The sequence below is a fragment of the Eulemur rufifrons genome, chromosome 1 (genome assembly GCF_041146395.1).
Source record: "Eulemur rufifrons isolate Redbay chromosome 1, OSU_ERuf_1, whole genome shotgun sequence".
In the NCBI taxonomy this organism is placed as follows: Eukaryota; Metazoa; Chordata; class Mammalia; order Primates; family Lemuridae; genus Eulemur; species Eulemur rufifrons.
In genome coordinates, this window is record NC_090983.1 from 64919326 (window position 1) to 64945702 (window position 26377).

Genomic DNA, 26377 nt, shown 5'->3' on the forward strand with positions numbered 1-26377 from the left:
GAGGAAAAAACAAGTGAAATGTCTCATCCTACCAGAAATTGGGACTTATTCTAAAGGTATATAAAAATATTATGCTACCATTGGTGCAAAGATGGGGGGAAAATGTTTTAATGAAGCTATATAGGGAGCCCAGATATTGTCCCATGAATTTATGGATGCATGTATATGACAGAGGTAGCACTATGAATCAATGTGGAAAGGATAATATTGGGATAATTGAGTAAACATGGAAAAAAATTCCTATTTGTCATCATGTAGCCAAATGTACCCCAGGTGGATTAAAAATCTAAATGTATAAAGGAAAATTTTTTTAGTGTTTATAGGAAAATATAGGAGAATAATTTTTTGATCTTCAAGTAGGAAAAGATTTCCTAAACAAGAGTGAAAAACATCATCATAAAGGAAAATATTTATACATCTACAAGTTAAAGCTTAAAATGTCTATACAATAAAAGATACCATAAAGAAAGAAGATAGACCTCAAATTTGAAAAATAGATTTATAATATGAATAACTGACAAAGGGTGGATATCCAGAATACCATCACACATCACTTAACAACAGGGATATGTTCTGGGAAATGCATTGTTAGATGATTTCATCATTGTACAAACATCAAAGGGTGTATTTACACAAACCTAGATGGTATAACCTACTACACACTTGGGCTATATGGTATAGCTTATTGCTCATAGGCTATAAACCTGTACAGCATATTACTGTACTGAATACTGTAGGCAATTGCAACACAGTAGTAAATATTTGTATAGCTAAGCATGGAAAAGGTATAGTAAAAATACAGTATAAAAGATAAAAGATGGTAAACCTGTATAGGGCACATACCATGAATGAGCTTGCAGGACTGAAAGTTGCTGTGGGAGTGTGCTGAGTGAATGTGAAGGCCTAAGACACTACTGAACACTGTTGTAGACTTTATAAACAGTGTACGCTTAGGCTATACTAAATTTATTAAAAAGCTAAAGTAAAAAGTGAAAAATAAAAATTTAAAATATGTTCAGGCTTTCTCTCTCTCCTCCTCTGATTCATGGAGAGGGAGAGACTAAAAATACTAGAGAGAGGAGAAACATGGTTGGGAGCACAGAAGGAGCTATGTTAAGAAAAGCAGACTAAGATTTATCCTAGGGATGCAAGTATGGTTCAACATATGCAAATCAATAAACGTGATACATCAACGGAACAAAGGACAAAAACCACATGATCATCTCAACAGATGCAGAAAAAGCATTTGATAAAATTAAACATTTCTTCATGATAGAAGCTCTCAACCAATTAGGTCCAGAGGTAATGTACCTCAACAAAGCCATAGTTAACATAATAGTGAATGGGAAAAAGTTGAAAGCTTGCCGTCTAAGAACTAGAACAAGAAAAGGATGCCTACTTTCACCACTCTTATTCAACACAGTACTGTAAATCCTAGTCAGAATGATCAGGCAAGAGAAAGAAATAAAGGGCATCCAAATGGAAATGAACAAGTCAAATTGTCCCTCTTTGTAGAAACGTGATCTTATATACAGCAAAACCTAAAGATTCCACCAAAAGAATTCTTAGAACACATAAACAAATTTAGTAAAGTTACAAGAGATAAAATCAACATACAAAAAACAGTAGCATTTTTACACATCAATAACAAACTAGCTCAAAAAGAAATCAAGAAAGCAATCCATTTACAATAGGCACACATACACACACACACACACACACACACACACAGGAATAAATTTGACCAAAGAGGTGTAAGATCTCTACAATAAAAATTATAACGCTCTGATGAAAGAAATTGAAGAGGACACAAAAAATGAAAAGACATAACATGTTCATGGATTGAAAGAATTAATATTGTGAAAAATGACAATACTACCCCAAAGCGATGTACAGATTCAATGCAGTCCCTATCAAAATACCAATGACAGTCTTCACAGAAATAGAAAAAACAATCACAAAATGTGGATGGAACCACAAAAGACCCTGAATAGCCAAAGTCATCTTGAGCGAAAAGAATAAAGTTGAAGGCATCATACGGTACCTGACCTCAAAATATACTACAAAACTATGGTAATCCAAACAGCGTAGTACTGGCATAAAAACAGACACACAGACCAATGGAACAGAATAGAGAACCCAGAAATAAATCCATGTATTTACAGCCAACTGATTTTAGAAAGGAGAGTCTCTTCAAAAATTGTATTGGGAAAACTGGATATCCATACACAAAAGAGTGAAACTAGACCCCTATCTCTCACCAAATAAAAAACTCCAAGTAGATTAAAGACCTAAAGGTAAAACCCAAAACTAGGACACTACTTTAAAAAAAAAAAAAAAATGTAGAGGAAATGTTTCAGGACATTGGTCTGGGCAAAAACTTTATGGATAAGACCTCAAAAGCACAGGCAACCAAAGCAAAAATAAAAAAATGAGATTATATCAAACTAAAAAGCATCTTTCTGTACAGCAAAGGAAACAATCAACAGACAACCTATAGACTGAGAGAGATTATTTGCAACTATTTATCTGCAAGGGATTAATATCCAGAATGTACAGGAACTCCAACAAATCAACAGCAAAAAAACAAATAATCCAATTTAAAGAATGGACAAGGGACCTGAATAGACATTTCTCAAAAGAAGTAATAAAAATGACTAACGAGTATATGAAAAAATGCTCAACCTCATTATTCATCAGGAAAATGCAAATCAAAACCACAACGAGATATCATCTCACCCCAGTTAGAAGGGTTATTATCAAAAAGACAAAAAATAACAAATGTTGGTGAGGATGTAAAGAAAAGGGAACTCTTATACACTGTTGATAGGAATGTAAATTAGTACAGCCATTATGGAAAACAGTATAGAGGTTCAGCATAGAACTACCATATGATCCAACAATCCCACTACTGGGTATCTATCCAAAGGAAATGACATTAGTATGTCAAAGAGATATCACCTGATATCTTGAGCCTATCAGCAGAGTTTAAAAGGCACAATCCTCTCCCTGGAGGAAGTCTGTGGAGAGAAAGAACTGGATCCTGAAGAGGAAAAGGTTTAGACCATCTACGTCATGGAGATATTAGTGAGTCAACAAAAAGCCAGTAAACAGTAATGTTGGTAAATAAAACTATGTCATAATGTCATACTTCTCAGTGTGCAAATTTCTTAGTAGGACTCTCAAAAATGTCCCTAAAAATCAAGAACTCAGAATTGTTAAACATAACAGGTTAGGTGGTCCTGAACGCTGGCCCTGGGTTGAGAGTCAGCTATAGTAGAGGGTCATATCACACTCTTATTTCCAAAGCTAGAAAATCTAAACTTCTCTATCTTCTGTTAAAGTTGGGGAAATAATTATTCCAAAGTGTAAACCTGATCAGTTTCCCTGAGGAGCAAAGACTCTTGGGCTTTGATTATTTATCATCCTAACTGTTGTTTTCTTGGAAACATTTCAGCAATGAATTTAGTTAATCCTGAGGAAAGAACCTCCAATTACATAAGTAAAAGGCAAACACATCACCTCAGTTCTTGACTCTTTGTCAAAACATAGTGAACATGTCTCTGCCAAAGTCAAAACTTGTCCCTTCATCACATTTCTCACATCCAGAAAATCATCTGTACCACTGAAATTGTTTTGTTATTCTCCAAAACATGCACATGTGATAAAAATGTTTCCTAGGGAATTCCCACCAAGCCGGAGATACTGCTCTCCTACCAAAACACATTACTGATCCTTGTTACACACTCCTGCCAACACTAGCTTTCTTCATCTGTGATCTACCCTTATATTCCCAAATTTCATTTCTGCTCATATCAGAAGCAGGTAACTAGCCCTAGGGTACTCTCGTCAGTATTTTTTTACTCTCCCCACCAATCTCAGGTGTCTGCATCTAACCTCTCTAATGCTTCTTGTATCCACGATGGTCACCAAACCCTCTGAGCTTCAGTTTCTTCATCTATAAAGGGAGCAGGAAGAGAACGGACTCCAAGGTCTCCATGAGCTCTGTAAATCTACAGTTCCTTGGTGTCTGTGTACAAGGTTAAGTGAATACAACGTCAACTATATCTACTTCTTGTTCAGTCTCTTATGTCATTGTTCTATAGATATCCTAGTAGAGTATTTCTTCATCTGAGAATTCTACAATTTAAAGTCTGTGGAGAAAGTTCGGTTTATTCTAACAAGATGAATTGCTCAGTTTTGGTTTTTGTTTTTTAAGTGGTTGAATTATAACCTTATATTTGCCCTCTGGGGTCTATGTCCATGACTGTAGTCCTCAAGAGTTTACTTATGACCAGGAATAAATGTAGATCTTTATTACTGTGGTGTAGTGGGAATTGTTTAAAATTTATTCTTAGACCAAGCCCTCATCTGGGCCTCCTGAGTCCTCCTTAGCACACCTGGGACCATCTGTGGTCATTACCACAACTTCAGTTTCGATGCATCCCACACTGGCTCTCCTCCTGCCACAACTCCTCCTGTAGTTGAATATGCCACGTGTGTAGTTTTTCCTGTCCAAAGCTGACTCAATTTTGGATGCTGTCTCCAGGTACAATTCTTTTGCATGTTGAATCAATGTCATTAAGGTCCAGAAAAGAGAATGAAACCCCTGCTAGATAGTTCAATTGAAGAAATTTAATATTGAGAAATAACTACTTACGGAAGCTTTGGAAGAACTAAAAATAAGTGCTAATGAAGCTATCTAGAAAGTAACAACTACAAGAAGGTACTGCCATCCATCCATGGGGCCTGAGGGACAGGAAAGGGATGATGTTATCAGCATAGGAGCCAGGACTTCTGTATGGGAGCCAGACCCTTGGAGAAGGAACCACCCAAAAGGAGCTGGTGGCATGGCAAGGTTGCCTGGTGGGAACTGGAACACAAAGGATGGGGTTTCTAGGCAGGAACTGGAACCAAAAAAGAGACACAGCCACTGCTTGACATACTCCCAAAGCAGAGAGGAAAGAAATACCCTGGTTTTTCCCCCTCCCAAACTCCCATCTCATACCGGGAACTCCCACTGGCTGACTCTGACCAGAAGGCAATGGGCAAGGGAGTCTGAGAAGTGCAGGGGAGCCTCTGGGGAGACAATACAGGGAAGGGCAGGGAATGTATCTAAGAGCAGGTGAATAACCTGTCCAAGAATGGGAAAAGGGAATACAAATAACCAATAAACATGGAAAATATGGTCAACTGCATTAGCAATGAGGAAAATGCAATGTTAAAACACAACAAGATACTCCTTGCCCCTCACCAAAAATTTTAAAATGGCAAATGTTGATAAAGATGTTCAGCAATGTGAATGCTTGTACACACTGGAGGTACCGGAAACTGGGAAGTACATTGGCATTGTCCAATAATGTTGATACTGAACATATCCTCTGTTCCAGGAATTCTATTTCTAGAGCCATATCCTCAGGAAACTCTAGCAATGTGCACCAAGAGACAGGTATAAAAATGTTCACAGAAGCATTGTTAAGGACAGAAAACTACCCAAATGGAAACTACCTTGCTAGAAATTACTCAAATGTCCACCAGTAGAGAATGGATAAAGTGCATTTATTCATATGATGAAATACTACATAAAATGAATGAACTACAGCTACGCACACTAACATGGATGAATGTCACAGACATGATATTGAGCAAAAAAGACAAGTGACCAAAAAAAAGAAAAGCACTTGATATGATTCTATTTACATAAAATTCAAAAATATGGAAAATTATGTATACTGTTTAAGAGATAAATCATATATGGGAAAACTATAAAGAAAAGAATGACGCTCTGGGAGGCCAAGGCAGGAGGATCACTTGAGGCCAGGAGTCTGAGTAAGCATATGATGATTTAATCCAGCTGTGCTAAGTGCTATCAGGAAAAAGTGTGAGATGCCTTGAGAACCCGTCACAGAGGAAGTTTACCTAGCCTGTAGAGTCAAGAAAATATTTCTTTGCAAAAGTGACATTTAAAGTGAGACCTGAAGGATACACTGCTTCCTATTGTCACCATCAACCATAAATATTTACTGAGAATCTACAACCTAGGTGGAGTATCAGTGCACATGTCCCTAAAGAAAAAATAGCAGGAGAAGGGAATATATATTAAATGCCAAGTAAACAGAATATACAATACTATACAGATGTTTGAAGGAGTGGTAATCTCAAAGGTTAGGGCCCTTCATAGAAATATTTCATATAAACTGGGGAATCTAAGCAGAAACTTAGAGGAAGGGTGGAAATAAGACAAAGGCAGAGGAAAAAAGGCATTCTGGATATGAGTATACAGGCAGAGATAGGAAAAGGCAAAGTTACCATCCAGCCAGTTCCCTGCCCACTGCCCAGTGAAGGCCACTATACTGAGATAGCAGGTGCTGCAGCAGAGAAAGAGTTTTATTTCACAAGGCATCAGGCAAGGGGATGGGAGTAATTTCTTAAATCCATTGTCTGGAGAATTTGGGGGCTAGGGTGTTTAACGGTGGTTTGGCAAACAAAGGGCTAGGGAAGTGGGTCTGCTGATCGGTGGCGGATGAACTCATAGGGTTGAGATGCAGAAATTATCTTCTCAGTTGGGAGGTTTCCTGGGTAGGGGGTTTCAGGGCTGTTGGCTCCATTCCCACGCCTATCCATGGGTCTGGTTGGTACAAGTAGGTCCTTGGAATGCAGAGTCTGAAAACACCTCAAAGACCAGTCTTAGGATTTATCACAGCAATGTTATTCACACAAACACAAGTCCTGGGATTTTTGACAGCAACATTATCTATAGAATCACAAGTCGTGGGATTATCTACAGAAGTAGTGGGTGGGAGTCACAGATCCTGCACATGTCAGCGAGGATGGTGCCATTAAGTTGTGACAGAAAATAGCAGCAAGGGAGTTAAGGGACAATGGCTGGTTAACTTCTGGCTATATCTATACTTTTATATAAATCAGACTTTGATTACTATTTATATCTTGTGGCTCTACATTATTTTAATGTGGATGGTTTCAGTAAGACAGGTTCAGACAGGCTGCTTGAACCAAGGAGTGACAGGAGGAGAGTTAAAGATAAAAGACCAGATTGTAGAGGTACTTGCTTTATCTTGGAGTTTTCTTTTGGTATCATGGGCCTCTCTGAGACCCTCATGAAAGCCTTGGACCCCTCCTCATACTCCTTGTCCCAAAAAATGCATTTATAAAGCTGCATAAAATTTCAGAGGTTCTGAAACCTCCTTAACTCCCCTTTAGAAACTCCTGCAAAGAGCACTGAAAGGGTTTTGGTAGAACCATGGTGTGTTGCAAACAGCATTTAAAAGGATTCATTTGTCAGAGAGGATAATAACTGTTGGCAGTGAGGTCAATTGAGAAATTGTTGCAATATAATGCAAGCAGGAGCTCACATGGCCCCAGGCTAAGGTGGTGGCTCTAGAAATTCATTCATTAAACTAGCATTTATTGAGAGTTTACTCTGGGACAGGCCTTGTGCCCAGTGCTGAGATGGTGATAATGAATAAAACAAGACCCCTGCCCTCAAAAAGCTCCAAGCTGGGCAGGGCCAGAAAGAAAGACAAGCAGCTACAGAGGCAGAGGGGATCAAGTCAGTGGCAGGTTCTCTTACTCAGAACTTTCCACTGTCTGTTCTTTGAAGAATAAAGTTAAAGTCTTCAGCATATATTTAAGGCCCTTCACAAAACAGCCATAACTCACCTTTCTGCTGTCATTTCCACTTAGCCCCCGAACACAATCACTTTCATCATACACACACACACACACACACACACACATACACACAGCCTGCAGGGCAGCTATCATGGACTCTGGACTGTCTTCTGACCCTGATTTGCATTTTTCTTCCTCCGTTCTGTCATTATTTTTCTCCCATCAGCTGTGCCTGGCCAAATTCCTACCGATTCTTCAAGGCACAGGTGAGGTGTTGCCTTCCTTGAAGCTCTGTTCACTCTTCCCTAGTCACTGTGTGTGCCTCAGTCTCCCCCAGTACTGAGTACACTTGAGAACTCAGGCTTTTCATCCTCTTACTCCATGCCATGCTTGGCTCCTGTGATGGCAAATGCTCTCTGTAACTGCTGAACTGAAAGGCCTGAGGAGAGGACAGAGCCAGGGCAGGTTTGGTAGCCGACCATGAAGCCTTGGCAGTTGGAATCAGGAATGGCAACCTAGGCCCTTGCATCCACCTGGAAACGCTCTTGGGGGAAATGGTGGAGGCCATCCCAAGTACACAGTCTGTGCTCACGAAACATGGGGTTTACAGATACAGGACATTCACATCCAAGCAATTTAGGTCATTAGGAATTTGGCCTTATAAATATACCAAATGGTAGTCCTGTCTACAGGGAAAGAGTAAATGGGGCTTGCAATCTCTGGTTCTGGGTGCAGACTTTCACATTTCTATTAGATTATTATTATTATTATTATCAAATTATTAAGAAAAGAGCTTACTTCCAAAGGTCAAATGGTTATAAAGCCTAATTCATCCTTGGAAGTATTGTAGGATCACTTGGATAACTCTTGGTTTTAATTTTTTAACTGCGGGTAGAACAGTAGCGTACCATTACCCCAACTTTGTACTATCAAAATACACAAGACGTTGCTGAGCACGATTGAATTCTTTAGCTTGGCTACAGCGGCCACAGGACGGGTACGCATTTCCCCTCTGGGGAAGAAGGGGATGTGGGTGCTCTCCCAGCCCAGCCTGGAATGAAGAAGTCATCCCTGACTGCGGTGCGCTGGGCAGAGGACAAGGTCCTCAACTGCCAGAACCCACCCACCAGGGCGATGCCAAGTCCCAGTCAGGGCTGCATCTCCCCAAATTTGCAGAAGCAGAGGCGGGACCGGAACCTCCCTCGACAGGCACTTCCCGCCTCCTTGCAGAACTCACCCCACGCAGGTGTCCAAAGCTTCCCCCTCCCTACACGCGGGTCCCGCCCTCCCCAGGACCGAGGAGACGCACGTCTGATTGGCCGAGGGTGGCGGGGGCGGGGCCTGTGCGCCCCGGGAGGCCTGGGGCAGAGGCGCTGGCCCGGCAGGCTGGGCTCATCAGGAGGGGCGGGTGTCGCGTGTGCCCGAGGACCGGGTCGGACAGCTTGGGCCGGCTCAGGATGAGGACGCGCTGGGCGACCCCTCGCCGCGCGGCAGGGCTCCTCCTGCTGCTCCTCCAGGGCTTCGGGCTTGCCGAGCCCTCTGGCCACTCAGGTAACCGCGGGCGCGTCCGCCCTTCAGTCGCTGGGGGCCTCGACGCTGCAGGTCTGTGGACTTTCCTCCTGCGCCAGGGCTGCGCTCCCGGGTCAGGTCACGTCTGCTTTGCTCAGGGGCTGGGGGCAGGAGTGGGGACTCTGGAGCCAGACAAGTGAGCCAAAGGGGAGGTCTGGCAGAGAAGGCGCTCCACTGCGCCCCGGCCCCGAGGAGGGCGCAGTAGGGCGTGGGAGGGCAGGGCATCCCTGCTGCTGGGGGCTCACCGTAGCGGAGGCGCATAGGGTCTTTTCTGGGCAGCCCTCCCGCCCCTTCCTCCTCATCTTTCCTCTAAAATGTTGCATCCCTGGAGCACGGGGCTCCCCGTCTCCACCTACGTCCTATCCCATTTGTTCTCCCCACTTCCTTTGCCCCTTGGTCACCTTGGCACCTTGGCCAAGTGTCAAGAGGAGCTTCCCCTCAGCGCCAAGGATTCCCAATGACTTCCCGACTCACTGTACCCACGGTGTGCGTTAAAAATGAAGTCAGGTTAGGTAAACCATCTTCTCTAAAAGTGACCAAGACGGAAAGTCTGTTATGATGCCTAGAGCAGCAAATCTTTCCTCTAATTGGCTTATCAGCTCCAAACCACCCCCTCTCCTCCTACTTCCCACTCCACCAAGGCTGACAGCCCCGTGCTGAAGCGCGGGTTGCTTGTTTGGGGATCTCTTGCCTCTCACTGCGGAAGCAGGACCAGGAACACAAGACCTTCGCTGATGTTCAGGGTAATGCCAGCCCCGCCAGCCCCCTTGGCAGCAATCAGATTTCGCTTTTACTTTCTCTTTTCGCCTTGGCAAGAGGTATACAGAGGACCTTGCTTCTTGGTCGGACTGCTTAATGAGCAGTCTATGGGCAGTCCCCATCCACCACTCCTGTTCTATTGCCTGTATGACGAAGGAAAAAACAGTGGTGACAGTTTGAAACACGTTAAGGCGTTTGTGGCTTTTATTTTCTTTACAGTTAAGCTAAGTTACCATCTGGTTTAGACTTTCTTCAGAAAGTGAGGGGAAGTGGTTTCTCAGAGTGTGGGTGGCATCATCCTATCTACATCAAAGGGATTTAATGGACCCTGCTCTCATTAACACTTCTCCAGTCTTCTTTGACCCTTTGAGCTGAAAACTACCAAAAGATCCATTAATAATAAGATCCTTTATTGCTGTGAGAATTCTGTTCTGCCTGCCCCACAATTCAGGAGCAAAATTTCACTGCAGCAACTAACTACAGTGAAAACATCCAAGCTTTTGATCACTAACCTCTTGGTTTCCATCTACGTCTGCTTCTGCTTTTGTGCTAACACAAAATTCAAGATTTCCTCAATTCTTGCAATCTCTACAATCCCTGCCCTTTCTCATTGACCCAAAGCAAAGAGCACCACCAGGTTTAACTCTATTCTCCCTGCACTTAGGTCCCCACAGGTATTTGTTTTCTTGTATCCTTCCTTACTCCTAGCAACCACTCTGGTGGGCTTTCACCCTCACTCAGAGCAGACTTGTGGCCTTGTTAGGGGAAGTACTGGAATTTTGAATACCCAGCTATTTGGGTAACTTGTTTGGCAGTGTGTCAGCTTCATGATGCTAGTAATGGTGTGTATACCTAGTCACATGTGCATGGCTGGGCTTGTGCAGGGGGTCTTGGTCACCCAAATGCTGAATCAGCACCTCCATATCCTTGAGGAGATGCCAAGTGCTCAGTTTACTTTTTTGCCTGCTTGGAGAACTAACAGCTTGAAATAAACCAATCCTCCAGGGACTCCTGAGGTTCTCCCCAGCCCACACCACCCAATCTGTGCTTGAAGACTTTCTGACTCCCAGTAGACTGCCATGGACCCAACTGTTACTTCACGGCCTGTTTTTGAACTAGTAAACCCAGACTTCTGGTTCTCTCCTACTGTACTTGTACACTCTGCACATATGGTAGAGACTCTACAAAATACCTCACAGTGTGAGCTGTGATAGGTCCCCCTGAAATTGTAAATGCTACAACCTTCGGCTTTCTTACCTTCCCAAGCCACTTCCCTGTACATTTATCTATGGTTATAAAATGTCAATATCTGGCTTCTCTTTGGAATGTGCAAAGCTCTTTGGTCTAGGGCTTATAAGACAGGAAGTTATTTGGTTATTAGATGATAAGAAAGCACTGAGAGAAATGGTATTCCATTGATGAATGTAAAAATACTAAAAATTCACTTTCCATTTATGGTAATGCTACTTAGCCATTTTCTCTCAAATACCACTGGAGAATTTGTATAAAATGAAGCATCTAAAAGTGTTTCTAGGGGTGATGAGGCTTCTTTTCATCAACCTCTACCTTTTGTATTTTTCCCAATATTGTATTTGGAGGTAAACATTAAAACTCCAGTGAGCACCAGTGTAAAGTTGTGAAGTGAACCAGATGCAACGTAAAGCTATCAATAAAGAACTTACCGTATAAATCGCTCTGTAATTATTTTTTCAAAGTATAATACATTTCTAAAATGGATTATATATCCTTATATTACAAATTTTTAAAAATACAGAATTATTTTCACTTTTTCTCTGTCCTTCCCACTCTTCAACCTGCCATCCTCATAAGGGTCATAAGACTGAAGCAGACTGAACAGCTCCTGCTAAGAGTAAAGAAAGCCGTGGGAAAACATCATGTGAGGACGAGATCTCCCTAGCTAATGAATTAAATATTAGGTATGAATGCTTATACACACATTAGATCAAAGGCTATAAGTTTCGTTAAAGTATATAAATAATATCTGTACTAAGTGACCACTATAAGTGTCAAAAATTGAAATTTCCTACTTGGTTCAAACACAGGTTTGGACTAAGGGAAGTATCCACATTCAGAGATGTTGCAATTTGTTACAAAACTTGGCAACTTCTTTTTAACATAGTATTCCTTGCTACTCCACACCTCTTCCACAATCCTTCAAAGTTTCAGAGTTCTTATGAGGTTGTTAAATACACAGGTGTCCCAGAAGCAAAAATGTGTAGAAAATGGTAAAGCAAATTTTTTAGTTTCCAAAGAGTATTTGTAAAACAGCACTGTCAGCTAAGTGCACATGCCCAATACAAGTGAGATTAGAATGGCCTGAAATGCTACTAGCAGTTGCCTGACATAATAAAGCTGTGAACATCTGTTCAAGAACAATATGCAATGAATTTAGCAAAGGCTAGTAAAACCTGCAAAGCTAGGGGAACTCTTATCTTGTGAAAGCATAGGATGTTAGCACTGGAAGTGGCTTAGGTATCTTATAATCTACTATTTCACCTTACATTTGGAGATATGAAGACTCTGGGAGATTAAGTGGCTTCCCCAAGTCCTCCTACCTAACTGGTTGCAGAGGTAGGTCTTCAGTCTAGGATTCCTAACTCTTTATTCTACTCTCTTTCCACTATACTAAGAGCTATAGCCAATCCATTGTATTCTACAATGGCAACTTGAAAAAGCTAGAACTCCAACCTGCAAAGGAAAGCAAAGCTGCTGCTTGCCCAGTTCACCTGTTTGGAGTCAAGGGGCACAGAGCAGAATGCCCAGGAAAGAGAGCAGCAAGACTACGGGGAAGGAGAGGGGATGTTTCCAGCAAAGGTGGTGGCCATGTCTCCTGCAGCAACAGACATTTTTTTTTTTTTCCTGCTGTGATTCCTGATACTTGGAACACAAGATTTATTTTGGAGAGGTGAGAGAGAATAGTTTGGAAAAGAGGTAGATCAGAGGTCTGAGTGGCTAGTGAATATGTGGGAGAAGGACATTAGAGAAAGTTTGAGTGTTAATCTTATAAGATAGCACATTTTCCTTTCTTGTGGACTGTCCTCTCAACCTGTGTCAATCAGTAGAGAATGACAGAGGAATATCAAAGAAGATAGAATGAGAGATGGAAGCTGCTATGGCCAGGCATACCCAGCTGCAACCATGCACAATATTTTAAAATTCAGATTTGAAAGCAAAAATAACTTAGACCTTTAAAGAATTTCAGTTGTAGTTCCTGTTGTTTCTCTTGTTGCTGCTACTGCGAAAACAAAAAATTCCAAGCAAAGTTGAAAGTGCAATCAGATTTAATTTTATAGTTATTATTTACACAGTAAAATTTCCCCTCAAGACACCATACCCCAGTATGAGAATTTTTAACTCTGAAACTGTGAATTATTCCTAGAAAAGGCATTAGTGTTAATAAAACCAGTGATTATGAAGCTGGAATCAAAATGAAAGTGCTTTTTGGGAAACAAAATCTTATGGGTCTTTCTACTGAACTCTGGTTCATTAACAATGATTCTTTAAGCTTGTCTAAAATATTTTAGCTTTATTCTTATCAACATGATGATCTATGTTATAACTTTAAAAAATGTTTCCTTATAAAAGAACTAACCAAATTGTTCAATTATATTTTCTTGTAACAGATGTGAATCTTACTCCACAAACTCAGTGTGCATTATTTTCAGAAAATTGAATTAAATTTTATTCTGAATTCCCATTCTACCAGGTTGGCAGAACTGCAATTTCTGTCATTGTTGGGATCTTCCCCAGCTCATACAAAGTGCCAAGGAACATTCAGGGAGGTTTCTCCTTTAGTTTTTAGGTTCCACTGGTTACTTCTGAGTGTCCCATTGTCCATACCCACAGGATCTTGAATCTGGTGATTCCTGGAGCCCAAGGTTCAGCCTCCCTAGGTGATCCACACAGTCAGTCCCCCCAGCCCCTCCCCAGGTCCCGTGACCTTCTTGAGGGTGCTACGATGGAACTGGCCACAGGTCCCCTGCCATCAGAACCTAGGCTTCTATTTCCTCTCATTTCTTTACCCCACTGTTCTACTTCTGCTCCCTCAGAAGTTTCCCCATTTCCTCTAAGACACCTCAGTGAATTCAGGCTTCCACAAAAGGTTCATGGGGAAGTGGTGCTTAAGCAAATTCTCCTATTGCGTGGCCACACTAATTTGCCCTAACACAGAGGAGCACAGAGGCCAGACAGCATACTTGGATCAGAGGAAAGGAAAGGAATGGAACATATAGTGAGAACAAAGCATCAATTTTTTCATGAAATAATTTACCCTGCCACAGTAGCTAAAGGGTAAGCAAAACAGAATTGTGGTCCCAAATAGGCTCAGGACATTCTTCATTGACCCTAGACCACCTGAGGAAGATGAACACTAAGGAGGTTCTTTATCTTGTTAAATGAGGGGGAGAAATCTTTCATGGAATAGCAATAACAACTCTACATACTACTCTAGGTGCATTACATGTATTAGCTCATTTCGTCCTCATATCCACCATATAAAGTAGGTACTATTTTACAAATGAGAAAACTTGAGCACAGAGGTTAAATAATTTGCCTTGATCATAGGGCTAAGAAGTAGCAGAGGCAGAACACGAACCCAGGCAGACTGGCTCTAAAGTGCATCCTCATACCCCACACACTGTGCTGCCTCTCCTGCCACCACTGGTCTCCTACCTTGTATAGTACCTTATAGGTTATACAGTTCTGAGGGGACAGTCCAGTGGTGCTCAGATGCTCCTCAGCAAGCAGGGAGCAAGGCACATTGACCACATAATTTAGAATCCTGAAACGTCTTCCCTCACTGTCTGTCTTGACTCAGGTAATGATCCATTCACTATCGTCAATGGAAACACAGGCAAGTGCATCAAGCCACTGTTCGGCTGGATAGTAGCCACGGACTGTGTTGCAACTGAGGCCATGTTATGGAAGTGGGTGTCCCAGCATCGGCTCTTTCATTTGCAATCCCAGAAGTGCCTTGGCTTCGATATTACCAAACCCGTGGATGTCTTGAGATTGTTCAGCTGTGACTCCAATGTCATGCTGTGGTGGAAATGTGATCGCCACTCTGTGTATGGTGCTGCCCAGTACAAGCTGGCTCTGAAGGGCGGACATGCCATAGCAGCTGCAAATGCATCTGATGTCTGGAAGAAAGGAGGCTCGGAGGAAAGCCTTTGTGACCAGCCCTACCACGGTGAGTATTGGAGAGGGACTTTGACCCATTTGCTGTTGTGCTTATTAAATATGACATTGAACATGCACAATTGTGTAAAAATAAAGTTGTACATTGGTAAGGACAGTAAATGAGCTATTCAATTCCAGGTCCGTGCAGTTACTTTGAGCTACATTCTGGCTACACACCTGTGAGGCAGGTGGTCTTTGTCCCCCACCCCTTTACAGGTAAGGCCAGTAGAGGTTAAGTGCCTGTCAGAGGTCACACAACCATGGTGTGGTAAACCTGGGATTTGAAATCTATCTGATCCCTGAGCATAGGTATTTCCAATGATGACCTTCTGAACCCTAGTGGAAAGGAAACATTAGATTAACAGGAAATGGTTCACACAGGCCCAAAGTCAAACAACCTAATAATTTGATCTTTTTCTAAGTTAAAAAAGAAGAAAGAAAAATAAATATATTTTTCTTTGCCTATAGATTTTTATGTAATGGGAAAATTTGAGTCTCATGTGGGTTTATTTATTTTCATCTTTCGCATGTCTGTCACACTTTGATGTTTGTATTTATGATTCAGTGTTTTAGGAATGGACTTTTTTTCTAGTGTTTCCAAAAATAAGTATATGAATATTGCCTTTGAGGGAACTGACCATGACTTTGCTCTGAGCCTAGGGACTGGATTGCATCTAATTTCCAAGCTTAAAAAGGATGAGTAGGTTTATTTTTTTAACCCCTAAATGTAATGAGCTATCCCAGAGGCAGATATTTTTCATTACGTTGCTCTAAATTACATCAAATGTTGATCTATATAATTATCTTATCTAAATCCTATTATCTTACTCTTGCTTTTCTTTACATACTTATATAGCTTTACAGAGGTTTTCTTCTTCTCTTAAAGCTCATTTAAGCTAGATTTGACCTCAGACTCAGGATAACGGCTTCATTCCCATCCACCCCATTACCTGTACAAGTTTTCTGCTGGGGAACTATTTCCCAGTGAAGACTTAGAAAATCTGAAAATGTCAGATTCTACTGTTATGGAGAAACATTAGAGAATTAGAGATGGGCTTTCCTTTTTGGAAGTCCCCAACCTTTGAGTAGTTGACAAATCTGTTTCTACTAGCCAGCTTCCTCCTAAACTTGAAGTAATTACTTAAAGTTAAAGCAGTTGCTTTCTGGGTACCACTTCATGGCAAGTTTAAATTTTGTGCTACAAAAGCCTTTTTCTAACTTGGCAACTAAAAGAAAACACAGAACCAAACGAAATGCCTTTTTCCCTGGATTTAATTTGTTTCATTGTATGTGTCCAGGGATCAGAAAGGATAAGTTTCTTAGCAAGACTCTTTCAGTTTCCTGCCCTCTATTCTTTTGAGGGGCATACTGACAATTTTAAACCCCCTCGGTCCCCAAAATGTGTTCATTTCAATGTAACTGGTTTTCTTTTTTATCCCATGTGTTTTATTTGTGCATTTGTAATGTTCTTCTGAGAAGGGCATCCATGGACTTCACACAGCTGCAAAGTGATCAGTGGCACAGAAAAGGTTAAGAATCCACCCAGAATACTGCCCAAGAGAGCCAAACAGTGTCACCAGTGCAGCCCACAGGCATGAAGTGTTTCTTGACCTTTCCAAATGCAATACGTAGAACACTAATTTTTTTTTTAAAAGTCATATATAGTTTTGACTAAGCTATACATATGTCAGGTTTTACTTTGCACAGAGGCTAGGGCCAAACCAGCCACCACTTCTCTGTTTCTGTCTAGGTGACTGGTACCACCTAAGTTCTACATATCGGAAATCAGCAAGTCACCCTAGAGTTTTCCCAACATTCAAGTTTAATCAAATATTAAGTCCTGGAAATTCTAGCTTTTTAAATTTATGTATGTCCCTTCCTGTTCTTGGGTTAGGAACTACTATCTTAAGTTAGGGACTTTCTCTAGGACTGTCTTCTCAGACTCTGGACACTGGTCCCTGCCCCACTGCCTTCTTATCTAGCAGGTTAGAAATAAGAAAGGTAAGTACCTGAGTCCCAACAAAGCGAAGTCCAAGGTTACCCAGCTTGAACAGCAAAGCCAGGGCTCAAAACCAGGATTTCTTTTCCCAAATATAGCTTCTTTATTTCTCCCTTGGCTTTTGCAGTATAAAAAAATTTTGACTTCTAATATAAGAATGTTTATTTATCATTGTGCCTTCTGTTGCCTTTCACCCCAACCCTTATTCTGTGTGAGTCATGTTCATCTCAGAGAAAACTTAAGTTGTATAAATTCTATGAATGAATTGCTTTGACTAGCACCCAGTTATGCATTTATATCATTAAGATATCTTGACCTTACCAGCGCTTTTCACATTTTGAATGTTTGGTGAATCATGCAGAGAAAGTGAACTTTCAGTGCAAGGGTGGTGGTAGAACTATCTGAACTTCTGGGCAACTCTTAGAAGCCTGCCACCTCTTTAGCCATTAGGCTATTAATTTGCTAGTTTTCCACCTGAACACTTCATCTCAAAAATTTATGCCAATTGTATAATAAGCTGTTGTTTTAAGGATACTATCATCATAAATTCACACATCAAGAGAAGATCCTTCTCAGGAAAGCCCATCTTGCTAAGGAAACTCATGGGATTTAAGAGGTCCAGCAACAGCAAAGAAAGTGTGGAAATAGAACTGTTAGTGAATAGTTAGTATAATTTAGCTGCTTCTGTTGTCGTGGTGGTTGTATGTTCATCATTCCTCAAAGCATATTGTGACAAAGAGAGCTTTTTAATTGAAGCCCAGCTTTGAGCTATGAAATTTAACTCAAAACCTGAGAAGGCAGCCATTGATGTCACAAGTTGTCCTTGTATGTCAGGGACTCTAATCAGAGGGCCTATTCTCATCCCTGTCACTTACAGCTGAGTGACCAACCAATGTTTCATGTAACTACTTTGTAAAAATGGGGATTTCACATACAAGTATAATACTTCCCCTATGATCTCACAGTTTATGGTAAAGAACAAGTGAAATAAATGTTTGTGAAAGCACTTGGTATTCCAGAAATAAAAGGTTTCAGAAAAAAAATCTGATGATCCTATAAGTAACAGTCCTCGTGTTCAGGGACTGTTCTCCTTGTGGTGTAGTATGGGAAGAGAAATTGATCATGAGCTATTGGGGGGTTTTGGTGTGGTTAAAACTAAAGCATAGATAATAAGCAGGATCCTCATATAAGGTCAACATACTCTTTAACAGAAGTACCCTTTTTAAAACCATTTATATGACATAGGAAAAAAAAAAACCCCACTGATCCTTAAAAGATTGTTTACAAAGAAAAGCATCCAGATAATTCTTACCTTTTGCTCAACTGCTGTTTAATACATTCCAAACTGTTAAATTAAGTCTCAAACTTCAGTTAGATGAATATTTGATAATAATAAAAAATGTAGAATTAAATACTGTCTTGTTTTATTTCAAAGTATTATGGGGATACAAATGTTTTTGGTTACATAAATCGATTTTGTAATGCTTGAGTCAGGGTTGAAAGTGTTTCCATCACCCAGCCAGTATTCATTGTACCCTTTAGGTAGGTTTTTGCCCATCTCCTCTTCCCCCTATCTCCCCTGTTGGATTGCCACTGAGTTTTACTTCCCTCTATGCACATGTGTGCTTATCAGTTCCAATTTAATAGTGAGTACATGTGGCGTTTGTTTTTCCATTCTTTAGATAACTTCACTTAGGATAATGGTCTCCAGTTCCATCCAAATTTTTGCAAAAGGCATTAAGTCATCCTTCTTCATGGCTGAGTAGTATTCCATGGTATACATATACCAAATTTTGTTACTCCACTCATGAATTGATGGATACTTGGGTTGATTCCACATCTTCACAATTGTGAATTGTGCTGCCATAAATATTTGAGTGCAGGTATCTTTTTGATAAAATGAATTCTTTTTCTTTGGGTAAATATCCAGTAGTGGGATTGTGGGATCAAACAGTAGGTAGACTTTTAGTTCTTTAGGGAATCTCCATACTATTTTCCATAGAGGTTGTACTAATTTGCAGTCCCACCAACAGTGTATAAGTGTTCTTTGGCTCTGCATCCACACCAGCTATTCTGACTGTGGTAGGATGATATTTCATTGTGGTTTTAATTTGCATTTCCCTGATGATTGGTGACATTCAGCATTTTTTCATATGTTTTTGGCCATTTGTCTATCTTCTTTTGAAAAGCTTCTGTTCATGTCTTTTGCCCACTTTTTAATGGGGTTGTTTGATTTTTTCTTGCTGATTTGCTTGAGTTCTTTCTTTATAGATTCTGGTTATTAGTCCTTTATTGGATGTATAGCTTGCGAGTATTTTCTCCCATGCTGTGGGTTGTCTATTTGCTCTGTTGATTATTTCCTTGGCTGTGTGGAAGCTTTTTAATTTAATCAAATCCCATTTATTTATTGTTGTTGCTATGATTGCCATTGGAGTCTTTTTCATAAATTCTTTGCCTAGGCCAATATCTAGAAGAGTTTTTCTAACATTTTCTTTTAGAATTCTTGTGGTTTCATGTCTTACATTTAAGTTCTTTGTCCATCTTGAATGAATTTTTGTGAGTGGTGAGAGATATGGATCCTGTTTTATTCTTCTGTATGTGACTCTCCAATTTTCCCAGCACCATTTATTGAATAGGGCTTCTTTTCCCCAGTATTTTTGTCTACTTTAACCATTGGCTGTATGTGGATGGTTTTATATCTGGATTTTCTATTCTATTCCATTGGTCTATGTCTCTATTTTTGTGTGGATACCATGCTGTTTTGGTTACTATAGCCTGTAGTATAGTTTGAAGTCTGGTAATGTGATTTGTTCCTTTTGCTTAAGATTGCTTTGGCTATTCAGACTCTTTTCTGGTTCCAAATGAAGTGTAGAATTATTTTTCTAGATCTGTGAAATATAACATTGGAATTATGGAGATTGCATTGAATCTGTAAATCACTTTGGATAGTATGGACATTTTCACATGTTGATTCTACCACTCCATGAGCATGATATGTTTTTCCATTTCTTTGTATCATCTGTGATTTCTTTCCTCAGTGGTTCATAGCTCTCTTTGTAGAGATCTTTCCCCTCCTTGGTTAAATATATTCCTAGGTATTTTATTTTCTTTGTAGCAATTGTGAATAGTATTGAGTCTTTGATTGGAGTCTCAGCTTGACTGTTATTAGTGTATAAGAATGCTACTGGTTTCTGTACTTTGATTTTGTAATCTGAGACTTTGCTGAATTTATTTATCAATTCCAGGAGTCTCTTGATGGAATCTTTGGGGTTTTCTAGGTAGAATATTATATTGTCTGTAAAAAGTGATAGTTTGAGCTCCTCTTTCCTGATTTGGATACCCTTAATTTCTTTCTCTTGCCTGAGTGAAAGGCACTAGGACTTCTGGCACTATGTTGAATAGAAGTGGTGACAGTGGCCACCCTTGTCTTGTTCCAGATCTGATTACTATACTTTACCAAATAGCCATTATTTGATCTGCTAATGACCAGAGTTTTAAATAAATTGAGAATATAGAAAAAGGGACAGAAATAGATACAGGGTTAGTTTTTCTATAAAAACACCTTTCCAAGAGAACTATTATTGACATAAGTATTGAGCACTTTCTGTAGCATTTCCAAGTATATTGGAGGTTGGCATCACTTTTCAGTTCCTCTCTATGTACCAGGTAAAATGATTAAAATAAAAGCTAGGTGTGCTACCTCACTGGCCAACAGCTGGTCCTGTGACTGCTCCATTGAAGCTGGTTCTTTTTTCGTAACCAAATTACTGTGCTCTCTCCTTCCCCGAGAATCTACTTAGAGATTCAACGGTTCTTCCCCTTACTTCCTCAAAACACGCAATCTGAATTTTACCTCCAGTCTCTGAACAAGGGAACTATTATATATCCATCTCTCTAACTCCACAAGTGGTTCCAAAGTCTACACCCACTCTCAGTGATTTCAAGGTATTTTTATGGCCCCACACTTATTAAAGAAAAGAAAATAGAGGTAAGTTTAATCTCAGTCAGGGCACCCTTTCTGGTGAAGTACTGTGCCCCCCACAGCAGAGTAAGTAGACCCTCATTTGGCCAAGCCAGGCTCTTTTAGCTCTTCATCACACCACAATAAATGAAGCTTTACCTGGATTATCTCACTGAGTCCTATTCCCAATTTGCAAATGCAGAAACTAAGGCTAATAGAGGTTGAGTAGCTTGCCTACAGCCACACAGTGGTCAGAGGGGAAGCCAGAATTCAAGTCCAAACTTAGATAGTCAGCATCCATGCTCTTAATTCCCGCAATAGGCAGCCTACTCAGATATTGTATTCTGATTAGTGAAAACAACAATCTTTCTTTAAAAACAACTTTAGAAATTAGCTAACTGAAGCTGGTTATCCAGTTGTTAACTCTTTTTCTCTATTCCCTCTCTAACCCACAGAGATATATACCAGAGATGGGAACTCCTATGGCAGACCTTGTGAGTTTCCATTCTTAGTTGATGGGACCTGGCATCATGAGTGCATTCTTGATGAAAATCATAGTGGGCCATGGTGTGCCACCACCTTAAATTATGAATATGATCAAAAGTGGGGCATCTGCTTAAAACCAGGTAGGTATGGGCTGGTAAACTTCATGTGTGGAAACAAGAAAGTATTATTTATTTATTTATTTATTTTAATTTAGTTTTTTTTTTTTTTTAGAGACAGGGTCTTACTCTGTCACCTAGGCTGGAGTGCAGTGGCACAATCATAGCTCACTGTAACCTCAAACTCCTGAGCTCAAGCAATCCTCCCACCTCAGCCTGCTAAGTAGCTGGGACTACAGGCATGAGCCACTCTACCAAGCCTGGAGTACCATTTTATGTGAGGCAGAAAAGAGAAGAAAGAGTTCAAGATGACTTAAAAGCAACTGCAACAAATATTATCCTAGATAAGGAGTGTGTGTTTGGAGAAAGAGAGAAGTAATGTGTAGCTATGAATTTGCTTTCAGAAACAGGTCAGGAGGAGACTCAAGACAGATGATAACATGGAAGACAAAGGAGGAGGGGAATGTTCAATAGCACAGACACCTCAGAGAGAGGAAGTGTAAAAGGCATGAGCAGTTAAGAAATTGCTGCTGACCTTTCATAGAGCAGTTTCAGAAGACTAATAGGAGTAGAAAGAAGCTGGGTTGTAGTGGACTAAAAGCATGAACAGGAGGAAGTAAGCCTCATAAGTTTCATGTGAAAGAAAAAGAGAGAGCTAGATAAAATTACAACAAATTCACACAGTTTAAAGATTTCAATTGGTGTTATTGTGATTCTAGAATGAGGCAACACTTCATTCCATAAAACAGAACACCGTAAGTGTTCCAGTTAGTCGAGCAGAGGAGGTTGACATTGTAGACAGACTAAGGGCTGAAGAAAACAGAAACAGAAAACCAAAAAGCCGATTGGTCATTTCAAAGTTACTTTCCCTGTAAGACAGGGACAGGGGACAGAACAATAGAAAAATAACTAATTTGTTAACATCAGGTGATTGCAGGTTAAGAATTAAAACAGAGGGAATTTCATTATCATGTCAATTAAAACTGGCCTGTTTGGGAAATGAGGCTGTTATCTTCCTCTCCTGATTCTCAGAGGCCAGGTAACAACTCAGTTTCAGTGTCGTGATGTGGAACTTTGGCATGGGTGACTCCATCCAGGGATGGGGAACCTGTGACCTTAAGGTCCTCAAATGCAGACTTTTAACTGAATCCAAATTTTACAGAACAAATCCTAGATTTGTTTTAAGAACAAAATAAAAATAAATGAATAAAAATGTGTTAATAAAAATAAAAGGATTTTATTAAAATATAATAGAAGGCCACAGGTTCCCAACCCCTGCGTGGCGAGCCTATTGCAAGAGCTTAGTCCAAAACAATGGCCTCCTATGATTTATGTTTAAAAGAGCAAAGGGTAGTTTGAGGGGGAGATGAGTTGAAAAAACACTTTTAGGATGGTAAAGATTTGCATATGCTTATGGCCTGAAGCAAAGAGTGGGAGACAGAAGAGACAGATATCTCTGGCTCTCTCAAAATTGGTGACATGTTTCCTGGGCTATTCCTGTATGTTGGTCAAAGCACTTTTTCTAGTTGCTTCTTACTAGAAGCAAACTATTCAGGATGTGCTAAAGAAGTCACTGTTCTTTAGAGAGAGAAAGAGACCAAGGTAGTAATTGCATCATTATCTGGTATGTAACTGAAACACAATTTCTCACCAATTAGGTGAGAGTTATAGGGGATCACAGTACCTGACATGTGATAGGTGCTCAAAAAATATTTAATGAGCATTAGGTTGAAAAAATCTATAGCAAAGAGACAGGAAAGAGCTCCAGACCTAAGTGACAATAGTTAATACTCACAGGGCCCTGCTAGGTATCAGGTACTATTCTCAGCTCTCAATATACATTAACTCTTTCAATCTTCACAACCACCTTATAAATAATCACCATTATTTATCCCCATTTTACAGACAAGCATAGTGAGGCACAGGGGAGTTACATAACTTGCCCAAGATCACACAGCTAATAAATATCAGAGCTAGGATTCAAACCCAGGAAATCTGGCTGTGAAGTCCTTGCCCCAAATAGCTTCACTATCCTGCCTCATTGAGTAGCCAGCCTGTGGTATTAATAATGCTAATCCCTCCTTAAGGTAATCTGAGCTTTAAAAGGCAGAATTCTAAGCAACTTGAAGAGGTTATACCGGGCCAGTAGTTCTCCAACTTCAGGATGCAACAGAATCACTTGGACAGTGTGTTAGAACACAGATTGCTAGGGTATACCTCCAGAAATTCTGATGCAGTAGATTTTTCAGGGGGAGGGGGGCCAAAATTTAACAGGTCTCCAGGTAGTGATGATGATGCTGGTCTCGGGACTACTCCTTGAGAATTTAGGTAGAGGTCAGGCTTTTCAACACCTGGAACCTACTGAAATATAAAAAGCCAATATTTGCTTCAGCTGTAATTCATAGCAAGCAGAGTTTGGTCAACCAGGTACCACTTTCATTAAACTCTCACTATAGTTTGGATCAGAAATTTCAGGTGTGAAAGGGAGCTTAGCAGTTATCCAATGCAAACCCCCATTTCTCAGGTGAGAGGCAGCAAGCCCAGGTGGATGGAATGACATGTTAGAGTCAGATCACATTCTGTGGAGCCTGGTGGAGAACCCAGGATTCCTTATCCTCATTCCTCAGCATATTTACCCCACTCTACCCTGCTGCTTTGACTGGGATGTGTCTCAGTGCCTTTAGCCTCCTTTAGGTGTAGGGGAGGGGAGGTTGTTAATGCATCCGTATGTCTCCCAGAATTACATTTTTTCCCTGCATATTATGGGGGTACAAATGTTTAGGTTACATATGTTGCCCTTGCCCCTCCTCATCTCCCAAGTCAGAGCTTCAAGCGTGTCCATCCCCCAGACGGTGCACATCGCACTCATTATATATGTATTCACCCGTCCCCTCCTGCCCCCTCCCATCTGCCCGATGCCGGTTAAATGTTATTCGTATATGTGCTCTTAGGTGTTCATTAGTGAAACCAATGTGATGGTGAGTACATGTGGTGCTTATTTTTACATTCTTGAGATACTTCACTAAGTAGAATGGGTTCCAGCTCTATCCAGGAAAATACAAGAGGTGCTATACCACCATTGTTTCTTATAGCTGAGTAGTACTCCATGGTATACATATACCACATTTTATTAATCCACTCATGTAAGCAAGACTGTGAGTTTCTCAACCCTGACTACTGCTAAATCCTGAAGGCTGTGTTATACAGCAAACACACTGCCATCCCACTGGAAGCTTCTGAATTTACAAGTATAGGGCCTCAGTGGTAATAATGAAACTTTAGGCAATGTGCTTGCACAATAACCCTATTTTGTTTTCAGCAAATGTCACAATCTCTGTTGCTATTTATGCCATAGGAAAATGGCTGAAAAAGCAGTATGTGCCATTTGGAGGGTCAACAAGACCAGGCTCAGAGACCAGTGCTCTGATTGTAGCTCTGCCACAGTCACCTCTAGATCTTTGTTCCTTCTGTGAAATTAGAGCATTAGACAAGATGATCTCTAAGGGGCCTTCCAGCTTATAGGTTCATGAGTATAACATCTGATATGAAACTGGTTAGACAAGGAAACCCCCTGAGTGGAGCCTGGGGCACACTTGGCACAGCCTACATTGGACTTTCCCTCTTATTGGGAGCACATGGGAGGCTCTGAGGGTATTTTTGAACCAGTTGTCTCAAAGCCTATGTATCTCATCCAGGAAACAGCCTGAAGTTACTTTGTCTAAAATCACACGTGCTTTTATATATCTGTTTAAGAATATAATATGTAATTATTCAATGTACCTATTTATATACATATATGCACATATGTACATGCATGATGCATAGTGTGAATTATATTAATTATATATCATATATTCAATTATGTATTAAAATATTAAGGAGAAATTTGGACTTAGTTTCCCAAATAAAGTAGTTACTTGGGCTCTGTATTTTGGCCATTTAAGCAGCATGTCTGTGCACACATACACACATACAGTGGTTTCTCTGCGGTCTTGGGCAAACCCTCTTCAGGCTTGCCGCCATGTTCAAGTGAGCTTGTTTCCCAATAGCTCAGTGTTCACAACATGTGCACATTGAGACTCCTACCTTCAGGCAGAGGGCAGGCAGGGAGATGGACAAAAACATGGCATTGTAATTGATAGAGGAAAAAGGAAGAGTGGAAGCTTTACTCAACCTGAGTCCTTTGGTGTGTTATGATTCCAATTTTATTGTGTAACCAAAGGATCAAAATATGGTTTAAATAATAAGCAATGGCAGCCTCTATTTTGGCATATCCTAAGAGTATGTAAATTGAATCACAGTATTTGTAAGCATCCTAAGTAATAGGAAACATTATGCCCTTACTTTATGATCACTAACATGTCTGTTTATCAACAGAAAATGGCTGTAAACATAATTGGGAAAAGAATGAGCAGATTGGAAGTTGCTACCAATTTAATACTCAGGCAGCTCTTTCTTGGAAAGAAGCTTATGTTTCATGTCAGAATCAAGGAGCGGACTTACTGAGCATCAACAATGCTGCTGAATTAACTTATCTCAAAGGTGGGTATAACTTGTGTGTGGTAGAGCAAATTGCTGAAATTGTAATAGTGCTCTCTTCTTCATTTTCATATGCAGGTGTGTTGCTTTGTGTATAACTTTTCTGGCTTCTCTTGG

General features: G+C 40.4%; 1 protein-coding gene across 1 annotated transcript in view; it reads left to right on the top strand.

The window, feature by feature from the left end:
- Positions 1 to 9058: 9058 nt before the first annotated feature.
- The window catches only part of LY75 (lymphocyte antigen 75), a 90174-nt gene continuing 72855 nt past the window's right edge, over positions 9059 to 26377 (top strand). The window contains exons 1-4 of the mRNA XM_069494995.1: positions 9059 to 9183; positions 14798 to 15169; positions 21575 to 21745; positions 26099 to 26263. Coding sequence (XP_069351096.1) covers positions 9090 to 9183; positions 14798 to 15169; positions 21575 to 21745; positions 26099 to 26263 — 802 coding nt within the window. The 5' untranslated portion in view covers positions 9059 to 9089. The remainder of the gene's footprint in view (positions 9184 to 14797; positions 15170 to 21574; positions 21746 to 26098; positions 26264 to 26377) is intronic.